Raw genomic sequence first — 13,629 nt, forward strand, 5'->3', positions numbered from 1 at the left:
TCGCTCTTGGGACTCAGCCAAATGGCAGTGTCTCATCAGGCACCATCCCAAATCGCTGCATATGCACACCAGGATGCAAATGTTGCAGAAGATACTTGAGTGCAATACGCAAATCACATTTATAGCAAGCTTTGCGCCCTAACATCCCCTGTAACATTGTAAGGCAGGTGTAGTTTACCTGTGGCCCTCTGGTTGTTATGAGACTCCAGCTCGCATTAGCCCCAGCCAGTATGGCCTATGATCAGGGATGATGGGAATCACAGTCCAACAAATGGAGGGTCACAGGTGAATCATCCCTGCCGTAAGGGATTCTGAGGCTCCCCTTTCAGATTGCATACCACTTCACTGTTATCCTAAGAAGTCTGATCTGTTAGACTGTTTGAATTGATGCTGTATCCAATTTGCACAACCAAGTGATGGGACTGTCATGAGGAAAGCCATCATTATTGACTATACAACTTAAATGAATGAATGAATTAATGAATGACAAATGAACATATAAGAACACTGCTTTATACAAAGTCAGTCTATTCGTCCTATATGCTATTGTAGCCCAGTATTTTCAACTCTGACTGGTAGTAGCTTTCCATGGTCTCAGGCATAGGTCTTTCTTAGAGCTCTGGGAGATGCCAGGAACTCAAGCCAGAATAGCATGTCACTTGTGTGCCAGTCCATATAGGCCAGGGTTTCCTAAACTTGGGTCTCCAGCTGTTTTTGGACTACAACTCCCATCATCCCTAGCTAGCAGGACTGGTGGTCAAGGATGATGGGAACTGTAGTCCAAAAACAGGTGGAGACCCAAGTTTAGGAAACCCTGATGTAGATGAATGTGCTCCTGCATGGGCTTGCATTATAAGAGAATCAGGTATGATCAAAGAGCACAAAGTAGCCTATCCGGCTATGGTGTTATAATGTGCGTGTGACTGTTGAATAAGTAGGGCTTTCTTAATTGCACATAACACACAATAAAAGTGGTTCACAGACTGTTACGCTGTTGAATGGTAGAGGGCCCAACAGCAATTGGCATGGAGAAAGATAATGATCATGTTTCAGCAAAAGCAATTGTGCATTGGCTGTGGGTGATCAAAGGCTAGTCTCCTTTTCCACTGCAACGTACATGTTCCTATATAGCAAAGGTACAGCAGAGATGGAGTCACTTTATGAATGCACATGTATGGAAGTGAGACAAGGTATCCATTAATCTAATAGACTGTTTGCTCACTATTGATCTTGTATGGGAAAGAATCAGTAAAACAAACACACTCTTCAGATCAAAGGACAATAAACATCTGTGTGCCAGTCTAGCATGAGGATTCTGTGAAGAAAGACAGATTGCTAATCATAAACGGCAGCCAAAAGGAGATTGAACAAGAAAACAGTGTTCAATGGCATAATTTGCCTCAAATGTATCGAGACAGATTGAATAATTTCATGAAAGAAATTCTTTTTGTTGAGTTCATGTTAGGAATTAGTTGCTATGAATTCTGAGTTGTGCAGGCTGCCTAGGACAAAAGAAAGAAAATCAGAATACTATTCCCATATTTCTCACAGGCTTTGCAAATAGCCTGCAAGAGAATGTTGATCTCTACTATTTCACATTCATAGCATTTTTAGATCTATCATTTTACTCAATGTGATGTCCAAGCCTTGGTCATCTTTGACTTTCCCAACAAAAACCAACAGGCAGCCTGATCATAGTTATGTGGATTTAAGCTTGTTGATCATCATCGCTGTGTACTCAAGTGTACCCTGAATTGTCTGTTTTCATGTACTTAGTCACATGCTGCAAACATTGGGCTATGTCAAAAAGGTACAATATGTTATGGAACAAACATACCTGCTCTGAATAATGCTCCTGCAGCATAATGCATGGCCAACGCATGAATGAGCTGCCTGGCAGTTGTAAAAATGGGTCCTCGTTCAAACACAGAGAAGGAGAGAGGAGTGTGATCTGAAGCAATATAGAGCTTCAGGGAAGCATGGACGCTGACCAAGAGGCTCACCGGCTGGATTGCTAACTTCCTTAATTTCACTGGATTGGCTAAAGCATTTGCATGCTGCCTTACTGGTTCAGGAAGTATCCGGCTAATAGCTGAGGCTTCTGCAGAATGGCAAATGCCTCTGCTGTCTGGCAGGTAGGTCTCAAATAAAGTTTTGATGTAGTAAACAAATGTGTCTTCTACATATAACCTGGCTGGTTTCATTTCAAAGCTGAGGTCATTCACATGAAACAGCAAATTCTGCTCTTCTGACAGAGTGAGGCAGAGTTTGATGAAGGAATTTTCATTATATTCTTCCAGCTCTTTGTTGGATACCATGAGGTTGTGCACTTTGGTCCACTGTGTGGTTTCGTTTTTCTCTCCCTGGCACAGCAAGACGGGAAAATGGAAATTGGATTTGTTGTAAAGCTGATTGTCCAGCTGCAGGTCTCCACAATAGATATGGAGAGTATAAAACTGCTGAAGGCCACTGGTGGCCTCTCCGTGAAATTCATGAGAGAGAGGCCTAAGGTAGCTGGCAACTGGAACCATATGAAGGTAAATGTGGTCCACCGTGAACCGCAAAAGTTCAGACGATGTTTTGGGGCTGGTGATGTCATCATATACAGTGAGGCTCAGCTGGCTGATGAACATTTTGAGAAGGAGGCTCTGCTCTTGAGTTCTGTGGGGGAGGGGGGAGAAACAACAGCAACTAGTTTCCTCCAATTTCAAATGAAATTAGCCAAGGGAAAAAATGATAATCGGGTACGTCAATGTGCAAATGTTATAAATAGGAACCAGATTTAGAGATCAAAATACCTACAGCCAAAGCATACAAAGAGGTATTATTGCTTGTCTATGCCAAGTTACATCCTCCCCACCCATTTAACATAAAGATATATTTGACCTTCACTATAACATTTTATGCACAGTAGTTCTTGGTCGTACTTGCAATGTAGCATGAAGCTAAAGCAGACAATGTAAAATATCCTCACACGTTGTCACATGTTACTTTTTTGGCTCTTTTGCAGCAGACAAAACAGAGCGCTTCTAATATGGACCATTAACTTCACATTATGGAAGCAATATATTCCCTTATTAAATCACTGTAACTATTTTAAACTGATGATGGGTTGCTTGCTTTATAGCGTTAACTACCCTTGGCAAAACTTAACTAATAAGTGGGCTACTAAGCACAGGGAATCACTAATTTCATGGGTATTAATACTTCATTATAGGGCATATAAGCAAAATCCACAAAAACGCGCCCTGCCCTTTCTGTGATGCACCTCTGGAAGCCAAGAACTTCAACTGTTATAAAAAGGTGATGTTATAATTCAAGCTGAGTGTGGCTTGCAACAAAGGTTTTGTAACTTTGGGGCATAAGGAGCTGTAATAAAGATGATTGACTACCTAGTTTGCCTAGGACCATTCTTCTGCCCTGCATCATGAGTGAGAACTCCCACAGATCTCAATGGGAGTTCTATGCAAGTAAGGACTGCCAATCTGGCCAAATAAACTTTAAACTTGTGTGTCCTCTCTTAGCCTTGTTTATTGTACCAGGCATTTCGTGTTTATCCTAGGGTGACATGACCTCAGACGTTAAGATTGTCATGTTTTACTGTGATATACAAAAAGTTAACATGTGGTCTAAACATACGCAACACATACGCAGCAACACTAGACAAAACAAACAGTTGTGCTAGATTTAATAAGTCACTTCACACCTAAAGGACTGAACACGGGAAAATTCTCTTTTATGACCTTCTAAAGCAGTTTTAGCATACCTGTTCAAACTGATCTGTTGCCCTGGTCTTCCTTCAGGCGCTAAAGTGACAATTATTGTTCCACACTGATGAGCAATATCCACATAAACGTAGCCAAAGCCAGTTAAGAACACAATCTAGAAGCGGAGAAAACGCTTACTTAGAAATTTATGAAATACAGCTACACCTTGAGCCAATTAATGTTAATACTCTTTGGACTAAAAACACTTACTCCAACGTAGTTCTATAGACATCTGTACAAATATAGTGACACAACTTGTTTGGAAATTGCAGCTTTTAGTTTTAACTTTCTGTTTCAAGTGAAATAATAAAAGCAGATTTCCTACGGCATCAGACACAAAGATCCAACAATTCAAACATCTGGTTTCTTTAAAAGCCACCAGAACTGGACATGGCACAAGACGTTTTTTCTTTACCTCACTCTTACCATTTGTTTTGCTTGCTTGTGCACACTGCCACATGTTGTATGCCACACAGTCCTGCAATCATTTCTGTGAGGCAGAAACTCAAAAAAGGCTTGTAGTATGTATATTACTGCACAAGCAAGGCATATAAACATACATTACCACACTCCTCAAAACAGCAGAATTTCCTATTAGCAGTAGGGGAGAGAGGGGAGAAACAGGAGGCTAATGACAAAGTTCTACATAATTTGACTAACCTTTATTTGGAACTATGGCCTAAAATATATTGTACTTTGACCACTGATATCCATTTGCAGGATGCTATTTGAAGTATCATTCACCTCAACATGCCACCAAGACGTTCATAATCTCAGGACTACTATGGCCTGGTAGCGTGGAGAAGTGTTTAAAAGTCATCAGTGTAAAAATGCTTCCACTGCATGGAAAAGGGAAGCGTTCTCTTCAACGTGATTCATTTTTGATGTTTCATATGTAACTTTTCATAACTATTTCACATTTCACATAAAACTGGCGCGAAGACGGGAATACCTCAGAAGTTAGCACAATATTGGATTAAGTTACACAGGCACTCCCGTCTGGCAACTCTTCCAGCTCTGGCATGCTTGTTATGGACATTTTAGCACTGTGTCTACTTCACAGCCAAACTGGTCAACCCTATACATGACTGAGTGCACAGCACTGGGGCCCATGGAAAAGGAACTTTCAGTGGCAGTTCAAAGTCTGCGAAAGGTTCTCCTCACTGAGGTGCAGCTAGCCATGTGGCCTACTACAGGAGAGCCATATCCATAGTTCTGCTACCCACTTTTGTTTCTGACCCCTGCATGTGGCTCCTGAAAAGTTGCTTAAGGAGGAATGTGGCCCCTTGGGCTGAAAAAGATTCCCTACCCCTGATCTATGGCTTTACTGTGGAGCGGGTCCCCTGGCCTACCAAAATAAAGACTCGGGTGGCCAGACATTCAAATTTAGGCTGTGGGTCTAAACGGGTAGTGAAGCAAGAAGGGAGGTAATCCTTTTAAAAAGGAGTCTAAATAAATGTTCCAGGAGAACATCTTATGTTAAAGAGCCTTCTGAGGAATCATTTAAAAAAATTAAATAGGAGAAACAATTGTCCCTGAGGAAGGCAGTTTTTTTGGGTGGGGTGGGGGCAGTGTATTTGAGCCAGTGTATTTGAACTTCTCTTTCAGGCTCTTGCTTAAGGTTCACCTCTCTTTTTCCTTATCTGGCAATTTTCAGTGTGGCCCTCCTTTTTGTCTCAATACCAAAGCAAACAGATCAGGATTGTATTAACAATTTTTTCCAGAACACCGACATTTCTTTCTATCGTTTGTTATGGTGAAGGTAACACCATCTCTTTATTTCAGGTGAAAATAAAAGCAGAGAAGACAGCACAGTTTGGGCAGTAGCATATTTGCTCATGAACCAATAATCTGCCCTAGAGAATTTTATTGCTGTTGATGCCGCTTTGGAAAGGAAGAACTCAGCATGATTCCAAACACCTCAAGTATGGGGTTATGGGATTAACACTTAGAAAAGCTTATTTCTCAGGAAATTACATAGAGGCAACATTAAATATAGAACAATTTTCATTTTTTCCCAATGCTATTTTTGAGAAATCAAAGGAGCCAATCAAAGGGGAGTGCAGAATCTGTATCAGCAGGAACATTATGTAACATGCAGTGGTTTGCAAGACATACAGTTTTGGGGGTAGCTCTCTTGGTTTAAACAGCTCTGACAACTTGGAAATGTTGTTATAGCTGTAGCCTGATCTACTTTTTCCATAGTCAAGAGTGCAATGCTTGGGTTTTTGTTTTTTTATGGAAGAAGAAACCAAACGGCAGCATGCAGAGTGGATTTTATGGAGCTACACCAAGGCAGGTTGAACACACAAGCCACGAAGGTTCTATTTATGAAATAGAAAATATCTAAAGGAAAGCCAAGAGCTAAATGGTGCAATAGCAATAAAATGCAAGCCTCTGTTAAGAATGCAGAAAATCAATGCCAACTTTCATGTGCACTACCTATGGAAAAAATGTTTATAGTATGCCATGGCAAGATTGAACAGCTAGCAGAATGTAACTGAACACAGAAGAGGAATGGCACTAACCCCTCTCAGAAATAAGCTATGCCCAACAGATGAACAACCACAATGGTTATGAATGCATTTATCTGGGAAACATACATTTTTCCAGGCGCAAAATATTATGGCCCCAATCCAGCCCACCATGGACACAGCACCCACATGTGGAGGTATCTTCATATGGCAGAGTGCGGCTTTCCAGATGCTGCTGGACTAAAACTCCCATTATCCTTGCCCACTGACCAAGATGGATGGAGCTGATGGGAGTTGGAATCCAACAACATCTGGAGGGACTTCATGCCCGACATGTGGCATGACAAAGCCTGGCAACCAAACAAGTTCTCTTCTTCAAGAGGATTATGTAATAATATTCTCAGAAAACCAAATCATTATGGAGATACGGAAAATGTAAGGCCTGAGCACATCTCTCCTATTCCTGTCCAGTCTTCCCTCCTTCACTTGGATCAAAGAATGTGGGCAAAGAACAAGGGGGGGGGGACTAGATAGGGAAATGGGAGGCAAACATTTGCTTCTGGGCTGTGTGCATTTGTGTGTGTTTAGTGGGGTCAGATTAGGAGCCCTGGCCAAGCTTTCCCTTGAATGCCTTGATGGAAAAGCAGTGATGGTTTCCACTCCAGTAGCAGCACAATAGTCATGCAACACTCCTGGTACCATGTGAATGTAGAGTGGGACTCTTAGCATAGTTTAAAATGCAGTTGTAAAGCCATCCAGTCTGCTTCTGCTAAGTGAGAATAAGAGAAGGGTAGAAATGATCTGGTGTGAGAGAACCACCTTGAACGGAACAGGACGGGGCAGAAAAAAATCTGACTGTGCAGTGGGGGTGGGGGACACCAGTTGCCACCCACAGTAGCAAAGACTAGTACAAATATGGTGCTCCTACTGAGGTGGTTTATTGGCGAGACCTGACAAACGCACTGATAAAGCCAAAGCTGCAGAAGAAATGGGGAGAACACATAATCTCACTAATAAGTAATCATCTGAATCCCCGACTGATTAAGGCAGAAGCAAAAGTGGGCAGTCTAGTTGGCTTTGGAAACTGAAGAAACTACACATTCCACCAAAGGAATGTGCATTTCTTAAAGAAAAATTACAGCAGTCAGACCCACTTTCTATTTCCTAGGTTTATTGATTGTAGAAACATTGCTATATCTAAATGCTGTATCTTAATAATTAATTGGTCCAGAATTCATTTACTGTAACTGCATCATAACGCCATTGGCTGGAGCCATCTAACAATCTCCCTCCCAGTGACCCATGTTCATTTGCTTTCGAGTCAGGTGAATAACCCTGGAATGCACTAACTTCACAGCAGAGAGGAAGGACCCATTCCAAAACCAACCATGTTATTAAAAGCTAGATAAATTAGTTTTTGTTTCCGTACTGCCCTTATCTTGGCTTACAAATGTTATTAGCGGCCACAGCACTGCTCTGATATATGAAATAACATCTTGCTAAATTATTTCTTTGAAGATTTCCTGATGGCAATTAATTCTACAGGTCAAATAAACACAGCGGAGGAAGTATTTCTATTTCGTTTCTTTACATTTAGAGACATTCTTTTCACCAAGTATCCTTTTAATCTCGCATTGTGGAAAGTGCTCCCCCACCCCTTGCAACTCTTGCCTGTTTCTGAACACTTCAATCAAATAACTTTGGAATCTGAGCCAGAGCTGCCTCTGATCGTGGACGGCAGATGTGAATTTCAGTAAATACATACATAGCTTTCTTACTAGACAAAGAAAGAGCACTTAGCTTAAATCAGAGGTTTTCAACCTTTTTGAGTCCATAGCTCCCTTAACCAACTATATTATTTCTGTGGCACCCCTGTGGAGCCCTGGAGCCCAGTTATGTCACCCCTTGCCTGCAGAGCTGGCAGCCTCTCACCCTTTTTTGAACACCCTCCCTTGTGGACTGTTCCCTGAGTCTCCTCTCCCCTCCCCTCTCCTTGGGAGTCCTCTGTGCAGCCACAGCTGCCAACCCTGGTCTCTGAGCTGCCCGCCCCCAAAGAGAGTTGCTTGCCAGAGGCACCATTCGCCTGGGGAGCTTGTAGCCAGGGCTGCAGCAATAAACATCTGTGCAAGCCTTTGGGAGGCAGAGATGCGAGAGGGCATCAGAGGTGGGAGGGAAGGAAAGAGGGACAGAGGCCAATGTTGCCCATGGCACCCCCGATCGTCATTCAAGGCGCCCCAGCACACTGTTTGAAACCACTGACTTAAATTAATGCCTAGACTGAAAAAGCAAATGTCCTGTGATCCTGTGAGATTAGAGCTGTGTACATTCGGGGCCAAAGCAATGGTCACAACAATGGCAACAAATTTCTGGTGCAAGGGAAACAAAAATTCCATTAGGTATTACATTTCCCTCCTTGCACAAACCACCATGGAAATGAGTGGGAGTCCCCCACAAACATCTTAAGTTCAATTTCTAATCATTTTAATGGGGTTGCACATGAAATTTTCCCCATTTACTAATTATGGTTGTGTTTGGACCCTAATTCTAAAACACATTTACTTCCAACCAACTCCTGTGTTTTAAGATGAGGAAGTTAAATTTATTTCACTCTATGCTCACATTATCATTTTGCCACACTGGAAATGCAGAATTAAAACAAAGAACTAACCTGTGTGCCTTGGTTATTAATATCCACAAAATCACTCCATTCATTTGTTAATTCCTCTGATGATACAACTTTCAAAAGGATGCTGGGCACCAGGTCTTTGGTTTTGCAATCTGGATAGCCGGAAACTTGATGATAAAGTTCATGGTGTACTGAGCTTTCAGCTGGAACGTGCTTGCAGTAAATATCAAACTTTGGCGTGTCTGGAATTTAATAAAAGATCCAGAAAGCTCTTTAAGGAAAGATGTTTGTATTTATAACACAGTTTCATCTGATTTCAATGCACACACACAAGCCAGACTGTAACAAGCTCTGCCCAAAATATTATCAGGAAATACAATTATTGCTTTTTGCCTATTTTCCAGACCCCCCTTTCATACCCTCTTCATAAACAAACTGCCTCTTGAATTAAATATGTTAATTCTGAGCACACTTCTTAAATTAAGAATTTAAGAGGCAAGCAAGCCAATTAATTCAAAGGCTTAAACTTTATGTCGAAGCAGGATAAATCGCATACCTTTGATGTTCTCTTTCACAAGCAATGAGACAGGACACCTGTTGTGGATAATTATGCGAGGACTAGGATCTTCTGATAGAGTTAAGTACGTCACCCCAAGATGTTCCTGATAAGTCAGCGCAATAGCTCTAAAGCGAACAAGATTGTAACATTAGACATCTGAAAGTCAACTTAATTTACTGTTACAAATTTCATACCAACCTAGTAATGTATGAAAGAACAACCAGTTATGGGAAGTTTCTCCACTCATAAAACCAAGATCTCATGAATACTTGCCCACTAAAAAAAAAGTGGCTGTGTGTCCAGCAACACGAAGTTCAAAAGAAAGAAAGAGAAGGGAACAACGCCAACAAAGGATCAAACTTCCTACGAACATATTTAAGTTCACATACAAAAGGTTTGCATGATGGTGGCCTCGGTTTTCATGGATTTTAAAAGAAACTTTATTTTCTAAGTAATTTTTGATGGTAATTCTATTAAGTAGTCTTCTTGCATAGAAAACCAGCATACACTGTAAAGCAACTTGCATGCTACTGGTACGAAAGAAATGCAAAAAAGCAATAAAAATCCAATGAAACAGAAAGATACCTCCCACCAATGGGTCTCTTCTGGATGTGGGACTACAACTGCCAACATCCCTGAACCTGGTTGGGGTTGATGGGCACTGCATCATGCATCATGCCCATTGACAGTGATGCCTACATCACTGGGCTCACAGACAAATTCCTGTTCGCACATATTTTTTTAAAGCTGCCTGTTCACCTTTATTCTATTAGAGTGATTTTTTCCAAGGATATGTAAAGATAAAAATGTGTCCGTTTGGAAGAGGGAACAGTTTCTTCTTTCTCATAATCCTGCTTTTGACTCCTGCTCTCGCCTGTTAGGATCACTGTATTTTGTCAGCATCCTTTCTTCTAAGGCCCATATTGGAATCTCTTTGAGTCCAGCCACATCATTCATAAATCACCCAGAAGAGTCACTGCTGAGTAATTGAATTGATATAGGTATTCCCTCCTCAATGCTCAGAGATTGAAGCACACATTGTCTTCAAAGCATCTCCCACACAGCTCACAGCAAGGGCAATACCATATGGCTGATTCTGATCTTACGTGGCTCTGTATAGCTCTTTATTTAGATCTGCATCATACAGTAAGAACAACATCAGTTTTGGAGGCAGGAAGCGGAAATCATCTCTTCTATGAAGCAGTGGAATTTTCACTACACGGAGTGTAGTGAAAAGGGGATGCAATTTTAGATATGGGCAGCCTTTTAGACTTGGAAAGTTTTCTGTATTTCCTACTGTCTTCTCAGTATTGTTCCCAGACAAGTTTCCCCGCCCCCTCTTCTTTTAACATACACTGTGCCATTTTAAATAGCTAACTTTCTTCCCAAACTGCTGTAGAAGACAGAGACACATACAATTGGATTATTAAAAGTATAATTGTTCACAAGCTGTTTGAGAGCACATTTATTTCTCAAGCTATCAAGATGCTACTAAAGTGTTACTAAAGTAGATGAACAGAGAACAAAATCATTTTTCATATCAAAAATTGCAAAGTTTAAGCAATTAAAAGCAGAACACTGTATTTGTATTTAAGAGCCTATAACAGGCACCCCCAAACTCGGCCCTCCAGATGTTTTGGAACTACAATTCCCATCATCCCTAGTTAACAGGAACAGTGGTCAGGGATGATGGGAATTGTAGTCCCAACACATCTGGAGGGCCGAGTTTGGGGGTGCCTGGCCTATAACATTACTGAGGACCAGCCTCACTATTTTAACTTTTAAATAAACCCCTTGCATTTTTGAAGACTAGCATTGCTCTCTGCCTGTCAATATAAAGCTCCTTCACATGCATTCTACATACCTGGTGCAGAATCCATTTTCAGCTCTACCTCCAAGGGGTACAGCTATACTCTGCCTTGGGAATTCCTGCCGGATGACAGCTGGCGAGCTCCAACATGAAATGGCGTGGCAATTGATGCTATGTTTGAAGCTTAGCAACATGTACTTTTGAAGAGGGAGCATATCAGAATCTGGCTGGGTAATATCAGGCATCAAGTCCCAAAAAACAACAGAACTTGCTTTGGCAGTGTCAGTCTCTGTAGCTGAGCAGATGCTGAATGTACTGCTGTCTGGAACTTGCAAGTACTAGGAAGGAAACAAGGAAGGGAGTACATAGCTATTTAATGCAAGTCTTCAGTTTCTGCAGAATTTGTAAGGGGCACAATTCAGAATATTCATAAACATCTTGCCTGTATCCACTTCTCTTTGGTATGGTACAATGCTTTTTTTCTTTCTTAAAAAATGTTTAGGAGTACTCTCATTTTCCTACTCATACTGAAATAGTGCCCCTCAACGAGGCCAAACTTAGATACACAAAATGTTTAGGGGTATGCACCCCCCTGTGTCCCCCCCACCCAGAAAAAAACACTGGTATAGTAGGATATCCTTATAGTCAGGCACTGAGTGGTAATGCCAAAAACTTGTAGGAGAAGCAGTGTAAAACAGTAGTTTCATAAATCCAAAAAAGGAAGTAATGTGAGCTTTTATAACGTACGTTTTAAATACGTTTGCATTGATTTTTTTTTAATTAAAGCCAAAGCATTCCTTTGCATCCAGAACAGTCGGCCTGTCATTTAATACGCTAATGAAAGATGTATTTCCCAGATAATCCAGGGCAATAGTACTCAAAGAACTGTGAAGCATCTCTAAAGAGTTGTGAACAACTGCAATATAGGATGTGCATTTTTCTCCCTGATAGACCTATGCAGGGCTGCACCAAGATATTCTGCTACCTAAAGTGGATCAGCAAATGCTGCCTCTTGCTCCCATTCTCCTCCCTGCTCCCAGTGGACTGTCCTGATAGCGTCTCACACATGACTGCTTCTTCCAGTTTTTATATTCACGCTTGCAAACGACCATGAACTTTACATTACTTGCTTTTTAGATTTCTGAAATTACAGCATTTTACAATTGCAGTGGTATCTGTTCGTGAATATCATCTGATTAGTTTATTTTATACATGCATTTCTTGTACGTATACATGAAACACCCCTACCCCCTTATACACTTGCCCAGACTCCTCATGGTGCCTCAGCTCTCTGCGATATGGCCTGCAACAACTTGTGAGAGGGCATTCTCAGTAGCGGCATCGCTTTCAGGTGCAGTTCGCAACAATGTGAATGGAGTTTCACCATCAAGTAAAAATGTAGCTACTCACCCGAGAATTTGGTTAAAGTGGTGCCCCTCTCTTGGCTATGTTGTAGTATAAAAAGTTAACAACAACTACAACAGCAGCAGCAACAACAACAACGTATTTTGATGTTACATTTTGTATTTAAATGAAATATTGCCTTACTGAATTTTTATGTTTTTCCTGGTTCTGGGATTGGGCAAACAATGAAGACTGGATTATAAAATAATTTTAAAAAATAAATATAGCTATTATTCATTTTTGCTATTATCAGCAAGTACAGTCGATTTAAGTCCCTGACAGTACACTGCCTACTCAGAAGTAAGACCCAGTGAATTCAATGAGGCTTTCCCTCCAGTGCTTATAAACTAGATACACCTTTTCTATATGGGAATTCTTAGCACTGTTTCAATAGCTATGATGGATTATGCTGCCTCTGTTTCAACAGCAGCCTTCAGCTTCTGAACATATGGGGACCAAGCAGAACTAATTCTACACAGTATCAAGATCCGCAACTATGCAGAGATCACAAGTTAATTACCATGGTCAACTGTATTGTGGCATCTATGTTCTCAATTAAAACAATCTAAAATGAGTGACTTTTATTAAGTCCTGATCCAGTGTTTTCCTTTCAATAAGAAGTTTAGCCTTTATATAAATAGTAATTTATACCCACTGTAGAAGCTAAAACAAAAAATACAGTGTTAATATTTTACCTCCTCTCTTAGTTGAGACTTCATAATAGATAGCTGTGGCTTATAGTATATTTGGTACGGAGTGTTATTGATGATGATGCTCTTGTCTTCAATCTGCAGGATCTGAATACCACGTTGAACAATAGAAGAAATGCAGAACTGACACAGCTGCAGGATAATATCAAGAACAGATCATTAGTAGGTGAAGGACAAATATTTTCCAACTATGTAAGAACCGCTAAATAAATAATTCATTTTGATGCTCAAAAATGTAGGAACCCTGTTATGTACACCACCTTAAGCACTATTTCAAGG

The 13,629-nt window shown here is 40.9% G+C and overlaps 1 protein-coding gene across 8 annotated transcripts in view; it reads right to left on the minus strand.

Moving 5' to 3' along the window:
• Positions 1 to 13,629, minus strand: part of VPS13B (vacuolar protein sorting 13 homolog B) — an 883,035-nt gene that overhangs the window by 507,767 nt on the left and 361,639 nt on the right. For 6 of the 8 annotated variants that reach the window (XM_083517129.1, XM_083517132.1, XM_083517130.1 and 3 more), the window contains exons 51-56: positions 13,336 to 13,482; positions 11,291 to 11,574; positions 9,424 to 9,551; positions 8,910 to 9,109; positions 3,767 to 3,882; positions 1,838 to 2,661 (exon numbers count right to left, since the gene is read on the minus strand). The exons of the other annotated variants lie outside the window; for them this stretch is intronic. In XM_083517129.1, coding sequence (XP_083373255.1) covers positions 1,838 to 2,661; positions 3,767 to 3,882; positions 8,910 to 9,109; positions 9,424 to 9,551; positions 11,291 to 11,574; positions 13,336 to 13,482 — 1,699 coding nt within the window. The remainder of the gene's footprint in view (positions 1 to 1,837; positions 2,662 to 3,766; positions 3,883 to 8,909; positions 9,110 to 9,423; positions 9,552 to 11,290; positions 11,575 to 13,335; positions 13,483 to 13,629) is intronic. 8 annotated transcript variants of the gene reach the window in all.

The sequence above is a fragment of the Podarcis liolepis genome (assembly GCF_965112155.1).
Source record: "Podarcis liolepis genome assembly, chromosome: 8".
NCBI classification, from domain to species: domain Eukaryota; kingdom Metazoa; phylum Chordata; class Lepidosauria; order Squamata; family Lacertidae; genus Podarcis; species Podarcis liolepis.